This window comes from Xyrauchen texanus, chromosome 37 (assembly GCF_025860055.1).
Source record: "Xyrauchen texanus isolate HMW12.3.18 chromosome 37, RBS_HiC_50CHRs, whole genome shotgun sequence".
NCBI classification, from domain to species: domain Eukaryota; kingdom Metazoa; phylum Chordata; class Actinopteri; order Cypriniformes; family Catostomidae; genus Xyrauchen; species Xyrauchen texanus.
Window position 1 is genome coordinate 39,492,515 of NC_068312.1, and position 17,500 is coordinate 39,510,014.

At 40.4% G+C, this 17,500-nt stretch overlaps 3 protein-coding genes across 6 annotated transcripts in view; 1 reads left to right on the forward strand and 2 right to left on the reverse strand.

Moving 5' to 3' along the window:
• Window positions 1-3,406, forward strand: part of LOC127630384 (uncharacterized) — a 5,367-nt gene extending 1,961 nt beyond the window's left edge. Inside the window, exons 2-4 of one of the 2 annotated variants that reach the window (XM_052107845.1) lie at window positions 12-108; window positions 205-608; window positions 3,302-3,406. In XM_052107845.1, coding sequence (XP_051963805.1) covers window positions 12-108; window positions 205-608; window positions 3,302-3,305 — 505 coding nt within the window. In that variant the 3' untranslated portion in view covers window positions 3,306-3,406. Of the gene's footprint in view, window positions 1-11; window positions 109-204; window positions 1,124-3,301 lie in introns of those variants that run through there. The other variant, XM_052107844.1, reaches the window with a different exon arrangement.
• LOC127630389 (uncharacterized) overlaps window positions 1-5,204 on the reverse strand; it is a 320,692-nt gene extending 315,488 nt beyond the window's left edge. The window contains exons 1-3 of one of the 2 annotated variants that reach the window (XR_007968855.1): window positions 4,426-5,204; window positions 3,676-3,816; window positions 2,564-3,579 (exon numbers count right to left, since the gene is read on the reverse strand). Coding sequence is in view for 1 of the 2 variants with exons in the window: in XM_052107861.1 (XP_051963821.1) it covers window positions 3,296-3,579; window positions 3,676-3,816; window positions 4,426-4,912 (912 nt within the window). In the remaining variant the exon portion in view is untranslated. Of the gene's footprint in view, window positions 1-1,236; window positions 3,580-3,675; window positions 3,817-4,425 lie in introns of those variants that run through there. The other variant, XM_052107861.1, reaches the window with a different exon arrangement.
• A 3,106-nt stretch (window positions 5,205-8,310) lies between these two features.
• LOC127630392 (protein Largen-like) lies at window positions 8,311-15,491 on the reverse strand. Of its 2 annotated transcripts, XR_007968857.1 has the most exons (3): window positions 15,343-15,491; window positions 10,571-11,363; window positions 8,311-8,557 (listed from the first exon to the last, which is right to left on the reverse strand). XR_007968857.1 is itself a non-coding variant. In XM_052107864.1 (2 exons), exons 1-2 carry the CDS (start codon window positions 15,454-15,456, stop codon window positions 10,701-10,703), a joined length of 777 nt encoding a protein of 258 aa, XP_051963824.1. In that variant the 5' UTR covers window positions 15,457-15,491; the 3' UTR covers window positions 10,511-10,700. The 2 variants fall into 2 exon arrangements, 1 of the variants encoding a protein (XP_051963824.1); XM_052107864.1 differs by lacking the exon at window positions 8,311-8,557 and having other exon boundaries at window positions 10,511-11,363.
• Between the last annotated feature and the right edge of the window lie 2,009 nt (window positions 15,492-17,500).

Below are 17,500 nucleotides of genomic sequence, written 5' to 3' on the forward strand. Positions count from 1 at the left end.
ACTTGTTGTAGGTTTTGGAACATCAATTGCAAATTGCCGGGGAGCGCTCATGACGTCGATGTGCTCACGCAGTCGTCTCTGTTTGCCCAGGCACACATCTTACCAAAGGTCAGTGCGTGACCCATGACATGGGTTTGACTTATGACAAATCATGTGCAAAGTGTTGCAGTACTGACCGCCTTCTGTCCTGCGTGTTTCCTTTAGAATCCCAGAGACATCCACGGAACCCCCGTCAGACTCTTCCTGCTCGGAGATGCAGCTTACCCACTTATGGACTGGCTCATTAAGGGTCACACCCACTCTCCACTAATAACTGCTGAACAGGAGTCCTTCAATGTGTACTTGAGCTCTGCCAGGACTACAGTAGAACGAGCTTTTGGGAGGCTGAAGTCACGCTGGCGAGTGTTAATGAAGAGAACGGATGTCCACTACACATTCACACCCCATGTCATTGCCACTTGTTGTGCATTACACAATTTCTGTGAAAATGAGAGGGAGAACATTAATCCGACCTGGACGGAGGAAGCGACTGCGTTGGAAAGTGAGCTACCGCAGCCAGCTGTTCGTCCATATGATGCAGCGGAGTGTGGCGGTGGTCAGGCGGTCAGGTGCGCTCTAACGGCATATATGAGGGAACACTTTCCTCTGCGCACACCAACAATATAGGGTGCACACTAGGAAGGGTCTGTGCTTTGCTGTCTTACTGCATTCAACAATGCACATCTGTTGCTTGAAGAACGAAAAAAATAACAATTTTCCCTTGACAGTAAACAGAACGAGTGCTATCATTGTTTTCAGTCATGTGTAACCTGTACACACATCTGTATGTTCATTTTGTGTGTGTGTAGATAAACAACAGTCGGGTCTCCACATGTTTACTGCATGGTTAATTATTAAGTAATGTTGAAAAGGTTTTGTGTATTTGTTTTTAAAGAAGACATTTGATGCTACTGTAATGGTGTTAGTTAGCCAGACTAGAGAGGATTAGTCAGAGGCAGAATAATAAGCAGCACAGGTGTAAACGACAGAATAATTAAAGACGCATCATTAATGTTGTCTGTTTTATAGGCTGCAACATGACTGCAGAAGCATTTCAATAAAACTGGAACTCTATCCGAGAGTATTTGGGTTGTTTTCGTTCCTTTAAAAACATGCTAGCGTGATCATCCCGTCTCCGTTGTGTTCCTCGGCTAATTTAAGGCCAGTATCGTGTCAGAAAAGTGATGAAAATCAAGAACTGATTACTTACATTTATTTGGAGCTTTTTTGACCTTTTTTTGGTTTGTTTTTTGACTTTAATATATTGAAATCAAGACAACAAACTCACAAATATCTCATGTAAAACCAGACCACAATTATGCCTGTGATAGAAACGTTATGAACTACAGCCTTTAACATTCAGTGTCCAATTCTTACAAAAGGGGTTGATGTTAATGTTTAATATGCAACCAAGATTTAAAGGAATATTCCGGGTTCAAGTTCATCTCAGTCGACAGTATTTGTGTCAGAAAGTTGATTACCACAAAAATGTATTTGGACTCGTTCGTCCTTTTCTTTAATTGTGTGTTCCAGTGAGACACTTCCAATGCAAGTCAATGGGGTTTAATCTGTAAACATTAAAATACTGTTTCACAAGTATAGACACAAGACATGAACAATATGTGTGTTAACATGATTTTACTGTCATTAAATCACTTATTAACCACATCTGTGTGAAGATAGAGACCATTATACTACTGTTGCCATGACGACGTAGTGCCTAAAACCCTAAAATGACTGTGATCGGGGGATTCATTCTGTGTATCTCAGCGAGTATTGACGCTGACTATCACACCTGGAGTCGTGAGTTTGAATTTAGGGCATGCTGAGTGACTCCAGTCAGGTCTCCTTAGCAACCAAATTGGCCCGGTTGCTAGGGAGGGTCTGGGTATCTCCGCGAGTATTGACGCTGACTATCACACCTGGAGTCGTGAGTTTGAATCCAGGGTGTGCTGAGTGAATCCAGTCAGATATCCTTAGCAACCAAATTGGTCCGGTTGCTAGGGAGGGTAGAGTCACATGGGGTAACCAAATTGGGCCAGTTGCTAGGGAGGGTAGAGTCACATGGGGTAACCAAATTGGCCCGGTTGCTAGGGAAGGTAGAGTCACATGGGGTAACAAAATTGTCCCGGTTGCTAGGGAGGGTAGAGTCACATGGGGTAACCAAATTGGCCCGGTTGCTAGGGAGGGTAGAGTCACATGGGGTAACCAAATTGGGCCAGTTGCTAGGGAGGGTAGAGTCACATGGGGTAACCAAATTGGCCCGGTTGCTAGGGAAGGTAGAGTCACATGGGGTAACAAAATTGTCCCGGTTGCTAGGGAGGGTAGAGTCACATGGGGTAACCAAATTGGCCCGGTTGCTAGGGAGGGTAGAGTCACATGGGGTAACCAAATTGGGCCGGTTGCTAGGGAGGGTAGAGTCACATGGGGTAACCAAATTGTCCCATTTGCTAGGGAGGATAGAGTCACATGGGGTAACCATATTGGCCCGGTTGCTAGGGAGGGTAGAGTCACATGGGGTAACCTCCTCGTGGTGGTGATTAGTGGTTCTCTCAATGGGGCGTGTGGTGAGCTGTGTGTGGATCGTGGAGAGTAGCATGAGCCTCCACATGCTGTGAGTCTCCGCGGTGTCATGCACAACGAGTCACGTGATAAGAGGCGAGTAACCGCGCCACCACGAGGACCTACTAAGTAGTGGGAATTGGGCGTTCCAAATTGGGAGAAAAAAAATGATAATAAATATATATCTTTTTTTTAAATGACGATTTAAAGAACTTTACAGCTGAAATAAGACATAAATAAGTTTTAACAGAAGAATTAATGTAAGTGCTTTTATAAAATGATAAGTGTCACATTTCTGTCTTTAAACCTCCAAAAATTACCCCCATTGACTTCCATTATAAGTGTCTCACTGGAACACACATTTGTGCTTTTATAAAACAAAAGTAGCGACGAGACTAAATACATTTTTGTGTTAATGATCAACATTTTGACACAAATGCTGCTGACTGAGATTAACTTACACTGAACCTGGATTATTCCTTCTTCCTCCTGAGACCCCCACATGACTGCTGTGTACATTTTCAATTTCGCTTTCTTGATTTGTAACTAGTAGCACCTAATAAACAAGCAAAAAACAACTAATTTCTAGAGCCAATACTTTTCCTAAAAATTGATGTCCACATGTGTGAACAGCAGGACTTTAGAAAGTCAGATTTTTTCATCAAAGTTTTTGTAATGACAAATAATTCTCTCATCACAGATAATGGCAGACCTGGTGACACCCATCACCATACTCGTTCCCGGCACAGCTGGAAGGACGTGGCTGGGAAGTCTGCAGGCTGCGGATACCCTCCATCAACGTAGAAACTATCTTGTTATTGCTTTCCATAATACTGCTAACAAGACGCTCCTCCCTCTCCTGACTCTGCTGGCACTGTGCAGCGATCCAGGAGTTCTGCATCTGGAGCATTCGTTCAAAAAAACTTTCCATTTGTGCAGTTTCCCGTTGTCTCCTCCCTGCAGCCGGCCCACGGACCTCTAAAGGAGCATGTGAAGGAACAACAGTTAGTGCACGAATTCACTAACATGCAACTCTCTAATAGTTATCAAACAGAAGATGTGTGGAGAAATCACCAGGCAAAGGAAAGCTGGTTGAAGTACTGGGTAGAGGGGTGCCAGTCCTCTCTGGAGGGGCGTTTTCTGAAAACGAATCAGACTCAATTGAACCTGGGTCTTCAGAACCTCTGGCCGGCTGCACACGCTCTTGTACGCTTTCTGGAGGAGAAACAAAAAAAGTTATTATTGTGCAAACATAATATTTACAACCTTTAAAAGCACACTTCCTGTATGAGCTGAAGCCAACAAACGGAACTGCACAAATAAACTTGCTTTCTGAATACGCCTCCCCTTGCCTGCCATTGGCCAAACAAAGAGATAGCTCCACCCCCACCACCTGCCAAACAAAGAGATAGCTCCACCCCCACCGTCTGTCATTGGCCAAACAGAGATAGCTCCACCCCCCACCGCACGCCATTGGCTGTCACGTTGTCGGGGCGTGTCTAAGCGGGTCGCTCAAAATAAACAGCCATTTCCATAGCGCCACAGACATACAGTGTTTACAGTTTGAGAACATTAAACTATAAATGGCTTATTAATACTTGTCTCTGCATATTAAGCTGGGATAGAAGTATTTTAACACAGAAAACGTTACACACTTCAGCTTTAAGTTTAGTTTTGCTTATTTAATTCTATGTAAACACTTTTATTAAATCAACAGACAACACAACTCATGTAATCGAATCAAATAGCGTAAGAAAAAGACAAACGTTTTAGCTTCACGGTTTTGTAACCCATTCTACATAGGTTAGTTCACCTGCAGCTCACCTGAAGAGGTGTTGTCACTCTTGAAGCCGATGTCTACGCCATTCTGGCCGGCTGTGGACAGGGGTCGGTGTCCTAAAAGCTCTTCCAGAATCTCCGCGTGTGGGCACATGACTGGATCGGTACCGCTGCTTCCATTCACCATCTTTGCCCTGTAATAAGTCTGTTTGAGCTGCTTCCATCGCACGCGGATCTGCTCGGGGCTTCGAATAAATCCGGCTTGCCTTAACTTTGGTGCAACTTTTTTAAAAGGTTCGCCGTTCCTCAGTTTACGCCCGTCCATGCATTTTAAAATATTGAGCTCTTTCAGCTGCAATAACATGAACACCGTCTCCCGATCCGTCCAAACATGAGCATTTCTACTGTTCGCCATGACAGCCTGTGTTGCTGTTGTTCTTCCTGCACTCTTTCTTCTTCTCTGCTTTGTGTTGTGTTCGACTTCCGCCGGGGGATTTCTGAGCATGCGCACAACGCCGAGCCACAATCGCATTTTCTAGATCCGTTCGTTCGATTTCGGTCGGACTTACTTGACATTAAAAAATACAATTATTGCTTTAGTCGGACTGAAATCAGACTTTTAACCCTTTTGGGACAATTTAAGAAAGTTAATCAGAGGTCCTTAGAGGGCAAAAATGTCTGCGTCAAAAACTGCCATAATAATATTATATATGAATATTAATATTATTTTCCACTTTCAATTAGTAATTTTTTTAACCAACATCAGTCCTGATTATAACTACCAAATATTCATTCATTTCAGGATTTTACAATTTTAAATGCCAGTTTGTTTATATAATGCCACTGTTGTTTTTTATGGAAAAAAAAAAGAATTTAATTATTTTCCATATAGTAAATGCTAAGGGGGAATTTTTTTTTTTGGGGGGGTTATCACAGTCTGGGATATGTCAATGACTAGCAACAACATTGATTTTGATGCATTATTATTATTATTATTATTATTTTGTGCTGTGTCATATGAAAAAAAGAAAACACTCAGGACATTAGAGGACATAAATGTCTGCGTCAAAAAACTGCCATAAATCTATTATATATTAATATTATTTTCCACTTTCACTGACTTTGACTTTTTAACCATCAGTCCTGATCATAACTACCAAATATTCATTCATTTTCATCATTTTAACCCTTTGAATGCCAGTTTGTTTATATAATGCCACTGTTGTTTTTTTACACACACACACACACACACACACATACACACACACACACACACACACTCACACACACACACACACTCACACACACTCACACACATACACACACACACACACACACACACACACACACACACACACACACACACACACACACACACACACACACACACACATACACACACACACACACACACACACACACACACACACACACACACACACTCTCTCACACACACACACACACACACACACACACACACACACACACACACACACACACACACACACACACACACACACACACACACACACACACACACACACACACACACACACACACACACACACACACACACACACACTTGTATCTGCATCATGTATTCAGTTGTCCTGCAGGTCTCTATAATACAGTAAACAGAGAATACACATTTTGAATGTGTGTGTGAAAAAAGCTCGGAGGATCATCAGAGACTCCAGTCACCCAAGTCATGGGCTGTTCTCACTGCTACCATCAGGCAGGCGGTATCGCAGCATCAGGACCCGCACCAGCCGACTACATGACAGCTTCTTCCCCAAGCAGTCAGACTGTTGAACTCTTGATCTATCAGGATCAATAATTAGCACTGCACTTTATTCATCTATAATCTCACACTGGACTGTCAACATATTCTCCTCAATACAACTGCTATATATATATATACACATATATATTTCATATACTCCCACTTATTGTATTGTATTGTATATTCTGTTCTATATTCTGCATTGTATATAATTATTGTGTTGTGTAAGTATGTGTACATTTGATTTGTAAATTGTGTTGTGTAAGTATGTTGTTTACTGTAATTGGTATATGTCTCGTCACTGTCATGACTGATATGTTGCTCGGAACTGCACACAAGAATTTCACCTACTGTTGCACTTGTGTACATGTGTGACAATAAAGTGATTTGATTTGATTTGATTTGAATCCAGGACTCTGGAATGAAAGAATAATATCTTAGAATTCATGATTTTATGCTTTAATGGCACTGGGATATTGCAGTTTTAATGGGTTTCATGGGACATTTGTGTCCTGAAGGTCCCGAGTGAAACTATTGTGTGTACACAGTGTGTTATAGATGTGTTATAGATGCATTATAGGAACTGAGGTTGAAATATACAAATTCTCCCAAAAAATACATACCTTTGGCTAAATTCAAGCCATTGGCATTAACAGCCAAAATGATCGAAAAAAAAAACAAAATGAAAAAGACAAACATGTCCAGAAGGTCACACAAGGGTCAAATGCATGTAAACTCACTCACTGCAGATATAAAGGTTAAGAGTTTCTCCAGGTGATGCTAGGTTATAGATAAATGAAAGAATAAATATTTGATATAAAATATTAAATATAAGTCAAGCCATCAATCAACATTATGACACAAATGCTGTCGATTGAGATTAACTTGTATTGAACCCGGAATATTCCTTTAAAGTAACCTTGATATCAGTTGGAAATGTTGCCTGTGGTAAGGGACCGTCTGAAAATGTCAGCCAGCACGAAAACTGCAAAACTCACAGTTAAGCACAAAGGTTTTGTGAGTTTGGGTGATTATCTGCTGCCCCAAGTGAAAAGAGTCGTGCACCCTCAAGTCTCTGTGACATTCTGCTCTCTAGATCTGACTGCAGTCCCTCCGTCAGTGTGAGTCTATGGGGGTTTTTCAGATGATAAGTGTGATCTGTATCAGCACTCTCTCCTCAACAACACACAGGATTTAAGGGATCGTGTCTGGAACACACTCAACATGGTCACTGCCCAGTTGTGCTGGTATCATCAGTGATCCACTCTATGAGCAGATTTAGGAGTTTGTCATTAAGCAAATATTGTTTAAAGTTCGTTTAACTGACAGTGACAAAAATGGAGTCTCTCCAGTTCATAAAGCGCTGTGGTTTGACCTGTCTATCCTGTCTCTTTAATTCACTTTAAATTGCAGAATTCCTGGTGAAGAACTACACTACCCATAATCCTAAAGAAAGATCCACCAATCAGAGTCAAATAGCTCTGTAGCTCCGCCCACTCCCATAATGCACTGTGAATGATGCAATCGAGTGCACTCTCAAACCACTGATATATATGTGTTTATCTGAGTATTGTGCAATATGAATGAAATATATACTGATAATCGACAACTATATATTTACATGTATTCGATGACATCATTCGCAATGCATCATGGGATTGTAGTTCATTCCCTCTTTAAAGACATCTTTGTCTTTTTGTCTGATGTTCAAATACTCTTTTGCTTTAAATCAAAGTTTGTGATGTTGTGATTCTCCTCGGAGCTGGTTGGTTTGGATCATGTGGCACAACTCTTACGGCTGAAAATGTGGGCGGGGACTGTTGCGCTCTGTTGAACGCTATAAAATGTCCCGTCACTTGTTACAGCTGGTTTGGACACAGACTCAGATTTACACAAAATGAGCTATCTAGCAGAATGTCCAAGCTGCTCTGTGCTTGGTCACCATGCACTTTCACTGTAAGGAAAAGAATGACAATGAACGTGAATGGTGACTGAATCAATCTCATCGTGTGCTCCCAGCAAGAAAGTCTTGTGTGTTTGTAACAACATGAGGGTGAGTAATTGATGACACAATTTTCACGTTTTCTTTTTATATTGTACATAAATACATTTTCCAAAAATGTTGACATCTTTCAAATGACCTCACAGAATATCAAAAATATGCTCTTTGAAGGTTAACAAAAACATATCATATCTTTACAAACGTATATGTCTATAGTGCCGCTCTACACAGTGTTGGTAGAGTTTGGCAGCAGGTCATGATGTTATCTAATGATTCATTCACCTGTAAACAACATTATATGACAGACTGAAGAGCCGCTCAGCGTCTGTCCCGTGTGACTTGTGTCTGTGAGTGATGTGAGCGGTTGTGATGAAGACGATTGTTCCACAGACCTGCAGGGAAACAAGACAAACACATTCATGAAACCTCAATCCTGCTCATGAACATCTGCGACCTGCTGACCTGTTGGACATAAGTGATGATGTCATCTGAGTGACAGCAGATGAACCGATGAACATCAACGCTCATGTTGATCCTTTGGCAGGTCTGAAATCATATATGGCGACTATATTTCACATGTTACAATTCACAAATGAGATGCTGCACGTAGCACGAGACTTTAGTCACTCTCTCTCTCTCTCTCTCTCTGTGTCTCTCTCTCATTCCCTCTCTCTCACTCTCTGTGTCTCTCTCTCATTCCCTCTCTCTCACTCTCTCTGTCTCATTTCAGGGTCTGAGATTACGCGGGTAAATCCTGCACTGCTATTCTGTAGCGCCACAACCTCATTACTGAATGTAAAGTGTCTAAAGTGTCTGATTCCCGAACAAATGACTCTAATGAGCTGGCTCTTTTCAGTGAATCAAAAACACTCGTGAATTAATTAACTGTTAATGATTTATTTGCACTTAAGACTAATGAGACTACAATTAAATAATACAATTAATAATTAAAAAATATACGAGACTAAAAATAAATAAAAAAACTTGAGGAACTTAAAATAAATAATAAATTAAATTAGAGAAAAAACATACAAGACTTAAAATAAAATATTCATGAGATTTAAAATAAATAAATAACTTATGAGACAAATTAAAAATAAATTAAATTATAGAAAATCTTAAAAGACTTAAAATAAATAATAAAATAATTTACATAAAAGACAAAATAAATAAAATAAATGATATAAAAATTATTACTTAAAATAAATAATAAATTAAATGATAGAAAAAACTTACGAGACTTTAAATAAGATATTCATGAGATTTAAAATAAATAAATAACTTATGAGACTAAAATTAATAATAAATTAAATTATAGAAAATCTTATGAGACTTCAAATAAATAATAAAATAATTTACATAAAAGACAAAATAAATAAAATAAATTATAAAATTTAAAATAAAAAAACTTGTGAAACTTAAAAATAATAATAAATTAAATTAGAGAAAAACTTACGAGAATTAAAAAAAATATTCACAAGATTTATAATAAATAAATAAATAAAATTTATGAGACTAAAATTAATAATAAATTAAATTTGAAAAAAAAAAACTTACGAGACTTAAAATAAATAAAATAATTTACATAAAAAGACAAAATAAAAAAATTGATTATAAAACTTATTATTTAAAATAAATAATACATTAAAGAAAAACTTACAAGACTTAAAACAAATAATAAAAATAATTTATATAAAGACAAAATAAATAAAATAAATGAAAAAACTCTTAAAATAATAAAAAAACTTAAAATGATAAAAAAAAAAACCTGCATGAGACTTTTATTAAATAAATTATAAAAAAAAAGCTCATGAGACTTAAAATAAATAAAAATACATTTAAAAAACAAATTTACTTAAAATAAATCAAATAAACAAATAATAAAATACATCATATATTTTATATATAAACTCATGAGATTAAATGACTGGTTATAGGACAACATGAGTTAAATTATAATAAACTCTAAATGCACATCCAGGCAATTACATATTTCCATAAATAATGTCTTTATTTACTAAAGGGTACTTTATAATATACTTTATCTACTTTAAATATCACTTTACATTTAAACTTGCTCACAATATAGTTTATTGTCTGTCAAATTTACTTGTGAAATACAAATAATAAAATGAGCCAGTAATTAATCTGATTGTTTTACCAGCCGGTCAGTTTGCTGGTCTGCTCTGGTCTCAGATCAGTTTTCCTAATAACTTCATTAATCAACATTATACCACGAATGCTGTTTTGAGACCGGAGAGGAAACTTTGAGCTCAGAAAGTCACTGTATGTTTTTAAAGCACAAAGATTTAAAATATCCCTGAGAAATGTGATTCCGCTTGATATGAACCGTTTAAAGGCTGTGAAACCGATTTCCAGTTTCAGTGCTCTGACGAGTTACTCACCGTTCAACATCTGCGGTGACGTGCAGCACGTTCTCTTCGGAGCACCGCGTTTCGGTGGTTCTCTTGTGTCTTCAGCTGGAGAGGACCGAGCTCTTCAAATAAAAGGACACTAGAAAGACACTCATTAGACTCAAACGGTTGTGGTGGTGGACTTGTGGCGTAAAATGGTCTTGTGTGGTATTTGCGAGGGGAACCCGAGGCTGGCATCGAGCACTTGAGTGGGTGGCGAGGACGGGCACTGATGTACGGGACTCAGCTTGCCGTCAATCAGTTCCGTGTGTAAGTGCAGATCCGTGTCGTTCACGTGACACTGCATGTCGCAGTCCGGACAGTAGCCGAGATACTGGACCTTCTCGCTGAATCGCACGCGCTCCCTCGGGGTCTGTGGACAGCGGCTCTTCTCGTGTTTCAGCAGAGGTGCGGCGGGTGCCGGCACGCTTTTCAACCCACAACACGACACTGTGCTGCACACGTCGATGGGTCTCACGGGGGAAACCCGGTTCCGCATCACTGTCCCGTTAGCCACGGGCAGTGTCCCATCGCTAGGCTCCTCGGGTCTGCTCGGGGTCATTCGGGGCGCTGGCAGGGGCGGGTGAGGTCTCTTCAGGACCGCCGGCGGGACCGCCGCTGGTCTGAACAGCATCTCCTCGGGGTAGATCTTGATTTTGTCGATGCTGGACACGGTGGTGGTCGTGGTGCTGCTCGAGCTGCTGTTCAGCGTGTCTGTCTTTGAGCTGTCTGTCATCTCCTCCAGATGAAGATCTGATGTGAGACAGTCGATCTCATTCACCACCTGAGAGACAGACAGAGAGAGAGAGACAGAGAGACATCAGACAGAGAGACACTCACGGGTCACTGACAAATTAGATTGACTGAGTTCATAAAAAGGAAATATCTACAAAAAAAATTAATTACTTTGGAAATGAATGGATTAGATTACAAAATACAGAAATATGAAGTGTTCAGGAGCATCACAATCCTTTACACACACACTCACACTACACACACACAAACACACACACTCACACACACTCTCTCTCTCTCACACACACACACACACACACTCTCTCTCTCACACACACAAACACTCACACTACACACACACTACACACACACAAACACTTACACACACTCTCTCTCTCTCACACACACACAAACACACACACTCACACACACTCTCTCTCTCTCACACACACACACACACTCTCTCTCTCACACACAAACACTCACACTACACACACACAAACACACACACTCACACACAGACACACACACACACACACACTCTCTCTCTCACACACACAAACACTCACACTACACACACACAAACACACACACTCACACACAGACACACACACACACACACTCTCTCTCTCACACACACACACACACACACACACACACACACACACACACTCACTCTCTCACACACACACAAACACACACACTCACACACACTCTCTCTCTCACACACACACACACACACACACACTCACTCTCTCACACATACACAAACACACACACTCACACACACTCTCTCTCTCACACACACACACAAACACACACACTCACACACACACACACACACACACACACTCTCTCTCTCACACACACACACACACTCTCTCTCACACACAAACACTCACACTACACACACACAAACACACACACTCACACACAGACACACACACACACACACACTCTCTCTCTCACACACACAAACACTCACACTACACACACACAAACACACACACTCACACACAGACACACACACACACACACACTCTCTCTCTCACACACACACACACACACACACACACACACACTCACTCTCTCACACACACACAAACACACACACTCACACACACTCTCTCTCTCACACACACACACACACACACACACACTCTCTCTCACACACACAAACACTCACACTACACACACACAAACACACACACTCACACACACACACACACACACACACACACACACTCTCTCTCTCTCACACACACACACACACTCTCTCTCTCTCACACACACACACACACTCTCATACATCCTAAATGAACATAAGCTCATAAAATTGCTTTATAATAATTGTAATACATATAAACAATGTTGTTTACAGTCCTTTAGATGGAGTTTCGCAGCATATTTCAAAGTATTTCCTTATTTTCATACATTGTATCAAATCAGTTTGGCATCTTCGATACAATCCACAATCATGAGATCAAACATAAACTGCCAATTACTCAACTTCATATTGACTAGTAGAACTGAAAACTGGTTTGGTGCGGGACACCTGCACGTCACAACACACGTGTTCCTGAATGACTTAATTGCTGTTTTATACGTGCTCAATCACCGCAAAAGATCATAATGTAAAGATAAAGTCCACACAATTGTGCATGGCTGTGTCATATACTGCATTCACACAAATACAGAAATGAAACTTTAACTTACTGCAGAAAATCTTTCTATGATGAGGCGTCACACCACAGGACTGACGGACTGAACACGGCATTACTTCCACCACAAGATATACTGTAAATCTCCACTTTCACTTTCTTCTTTGTTGTTGATTTTTTTTCCTCCCCAATTTGGAACGGCCAATTCCCAATGCGCTGTAATGTTGCGTTCACATGCAATGCGCAGCGAGCGTTTCGCACGCCGCGATTAAATACAAAGTCAATGCAAAGATGCGAATAGACGGGAATGAAGCGACTCGAACACGCAAAATCACTTTGAGTCACTTCGTAAGAAATATCAATTTATCAGTTTCAGGCCTACTCTTTTATTTTGGGCCTCCACTGTCACTCGTCTTTACTGACATGTAGCACTTGATCTCTGTTCCTTCTGCTCTCCTTATCTGGTATAAACTGGTATTCTGCTAGCGGAGATGCGGCTCAGACTGACACATGTCTGTTATTGACACATGATGATTTTCCTCGACACACTTTTCTGGTATAAATATGTTTGATTGTCAATAAACCTTTGAAGACGCTTTGATGTCAAAGTTGTGTCAGAGTCATATTCCTGAGCGAGAGGACAACGGAAAGTGCTGCGGGCGACGAACTACATCCATTATAGGAGAAATAATCGAACACGCTTCATTCGAGTTTAAATGTTTCAACTCCAGCAAATAAAGACGTCGCTTGGAGGAAAGTGAGCGAGGAAGTTGGACGACTTGGTAAGTTCTGAAAATATGCGCGTATACTTGATTCCAGCTATTAGTTGAACTTTACTATGAACCAAGTCGTAGAAGCCCCTCCACCTGTCCTTTTCCGGAAGAGAAGCGGGAATACTCGCGGGTTCTCGTGTAACTCGCGCGAGCAATGCAAGGCGAACATTTTCTTCACGTTGTATTTGAACGCACCACAAGTCCTCGTGGTGGTGTAGTGACTCGCCCCAATCCGGGTGGTGGAGGACGAATCTCAGTTGCCTCCGCGTCTGAGACCGTCAATCCGCGCATCTTATCACGTGACTTGTTGAGAGCGTTACCGTGGAGACGTAGCGCATGTGGAGGCTTCACACTATTCTCCGCGGCATCCACTCACAACTCACCACACGCCCCACCGAGAGCGAGAACCACATTATAGTGACTACGAGGAGGTTACCCCATGTGACTCTACCCTCCCTAGCAACCGGGACAATTTGGTTGCTAAGGAGACCTGACTGGAGTCACTCAGCACGCCCTGAATTCAAACTCTAGTATAGTAGATTTATAGTAGATGATGACTTAAATATTGATCTGTTTCTCACCCACATCTATCATATCACTTCTGAAGACATGGATTAAACCACTGGAGTCATATGTGAAAGTGAAAGTGTAGATTTATAGTAGATGATTACTTAAATATTGATCTGTTTCTCACCCACATCTATCATATCACTTCTGAAGACATGGATTAAACCACTGGAGTCATATGTGAAAGTGAAAGTGTAGATTTATAGTAGATAATGACTTAAATATTGATCTGTTTCTCACACACATCTATCATATCACTTCTGAAGACATGGATTAAACCACTGGAGTCATATGTGAAAGTGAAAGTGTAGATTTATAGTAGATAATGACTTAAATATTGATCTGTTTCTCACTCACACCTATCATATCACTTCTGAAGACATGGATTTAGTTTAGTTTAGTTTATTTGTTTAGCATGTTCAGTACAAGTACAGAACAATGCAAGGAGGGAACGAAGCCACTCTAGGCTTGTACAGAGTTCCACTCCTACTCCTATTAACCCCCTGGAATCACTTAAACAATGCGATGGCATGAGGGGGAGTAAATGATGAGAGAATGTTCAGTTTTGGTTGAACTATTCCAAAAGAAGCTGCACAAATGAAAAGTGTGTTTCAGAGATTTTACTGTAATGCACTGAGATAAACAGCATCATCTCACTCGTCCTGAGTCGTTGTGCATGCATGAAAAGCTACGCTTTAATTCAGACTACAAGTGTGCAATATGATATTTCATCTTATTTCACTACATTTCTCCTCTTTAACAATCAGCACAAATCACATGAGTGACAGGAGCAGTACTCTCCTGATGATTGACAGCTGTCAATCACAGTGTTTCCTAGAAATCAAAGCTCGTGAGTGTGATGATAAATATCATGTTTACATCATAAAGGCCTCGGTGGACATCACGTGACTGTCTCATGTCCACACATCACATTTATCATCATCATCATCATTATTATTATTAATGATATTACGTCATCATATTCACCGTCAATACAGTTATAAAACGCCAGTCAAAACACACGCACCTCTTTGAGTTCCTTCGCAACATCCTTCAGGTCCCCTAAAATGTTCTCCAAATCCTTCACGATGGTTCTGATCTGCCGTTTCACTCGGATTTTATTCACGGGTCCGTCCGACATCCTCCGAACCGGCCCGGGCTCACGGCTGCGGCGCGCGTCCTCTCATGGCGATCACGCATGATAATGTTCGCATGTTTTCCTTACGGATGCAGAAGAATCTTGAGCGGCGCGTCCCGGTGTACACGCGCATGCGCACTGCACACACTCGCGTCACCATGACCCCTGATTAATCCAGATTACAGGGGATCAAATATGTTCTCAATATGACTTCTGACCACATTTACATCACTATTGTGTCCTCTGCATCATTACAGATGTCTTCAGAAGTGATATGATAGGTGTGAGTGAGAAACAGATCAATATTTAAGTCATCATCTACTATAAATCTACACTTTCACTTATGACTCCAGTGGTTTAATCCATGTCTTCAGAAGTGATATGATAGGTGTGGGTGAGAAACAGATCAATATTTAAGTCATTATCTACTATAAATCTACACTTTCACTTTCACATATGACTCCAGTGGTTTAATCCATGTCTTCAGAAGTGATATGATAGGTGTGAGTGAGAAACAGATCAATATTTAAGTCATCATCTACTATAAATCTACACTTTCACTTATGACTCCAGTGGTTTAATCCATGTCTTCAGAAGAGATATGATAGGTGTGAGTGAGAAACAGATCAATATTTAAGTCATCATCTACTATAAATCTACACTTTCACTTTCACATATGACTCCAGTGGTTTAATCCATGTCTTCAGAAGTGATATGATAGGTGTGTGTGAGAAACAGATCAATATTTAAGTCATCATCTACTATAAATCTACACTTTCACTTTCACATATGACAATATTGAAGTCACTTTCTTCTTTTGTTTTGGATTAAACCACTGGAGTCATATGTGAAAGTGAATGTGTAGATTTATAGTAGATGATGACTTAAATATTGATCTGTTTCTCACCCACACCTATCATATCACTTCTGAAGACATGGATTAGGGGCGGAGCTAATGGAGCCACAGCAGTCTCAGGCCGGAGGTTAGGGGAGGAGCTAATGTTGCCACAGCAGTTTCAGACCGGAGGTTAGGGGAGGAGCTAATGTTGCCACAGCAGTTTCAGACCGGAGGTTAGGGGCGGAGCTAATGTTGCCACAGCAGTTTCAGACCGGAGGTTAGGGGCGGAGCTAATGTTGCCATAGCAGTTTCAGACCAGAGGTTAGGGGTGGAGCTAATGAAGCCAGGTTAGGGTCTCTGGGCGTGGGCACCGTTGCACTGGTGGTTGATGGTGTCTCAACTGTCTCTCCTTTAAACTGTAATTGCTCAGTACACACAGTGGTAATGGAGTGATGCTCTACAGCACAACTCATATCTGTGAAATGTAAACATAAATATTTATGCTACATACAGCTCAGGAAGAAATGATGAGACCAGTGCAAAATGATCAGTTTTTCTGGATTTATTATTTATAAGTGTGTGTTTGAGTAAAATGAACATGTTTGTTTTATTCTATAAAGTACTGACAACATTTCTCCCAAATTCCAAATAAAAATATTGTCATTTACAGCATTTATTTGCAGAATATGATGACTGGTCAAAATAACACAAAGATGCAGTGTTTTCAGACCTCAAATAATGCAAGAAAACAAGTTCATATCCATTTATAAACAACACGATACTAATGTTTAACTTAAGAGTTCAGAATCAATATTTGGTGGAATAATTCTGATTTTCAAATCACAGCTTTAATGCATCTTGGCATGCTCTGTGCCAGTCTTGTCATTGATGTTGGGTGACATTATGCCACTCCTGGTGCAAAACTTCAAGCATCTCGGATTAGTGTGATGGCTTGTGACCATCCATCTTCCTCTTGATCACATTCCAGAGGTGCTCAATGGGGTTCAGGTCTGGAGATTGGGCTGGCCATGACATGCTCCTCCATCCGCACCTTGATTGAGCTGTCTGTGTGGCATAGAGCTGGAAAAACACAATCCTCAGAGATGGGGAATATTGTCATATATATATATATTCAGAAATATTTAAAAAAGCTTTAGTGACTATCAGAATGCCTATTTACAAAACACAATCTGAAGGGTATCAAAAAAA

What these genes read in the sequence shown, in the direction of transcription:
- LOC127630392 (XM_052107864.1), bottom strand. Translation starts at nt 15,456, where the DNA reads ATGTCGGACGGACCCGTGAATAAAATCCGAGTGAAACGGCAGATCAGA. An exon ending in TTGCGAAGGAACTCAAAGAG is followed by an intron (nt 11,364 to 15,342) that starts GTGCGTGTGTTT and finishes TCTGTCTCTCAG; the next exon opens with GTGGTGAATGAGATCGACTG.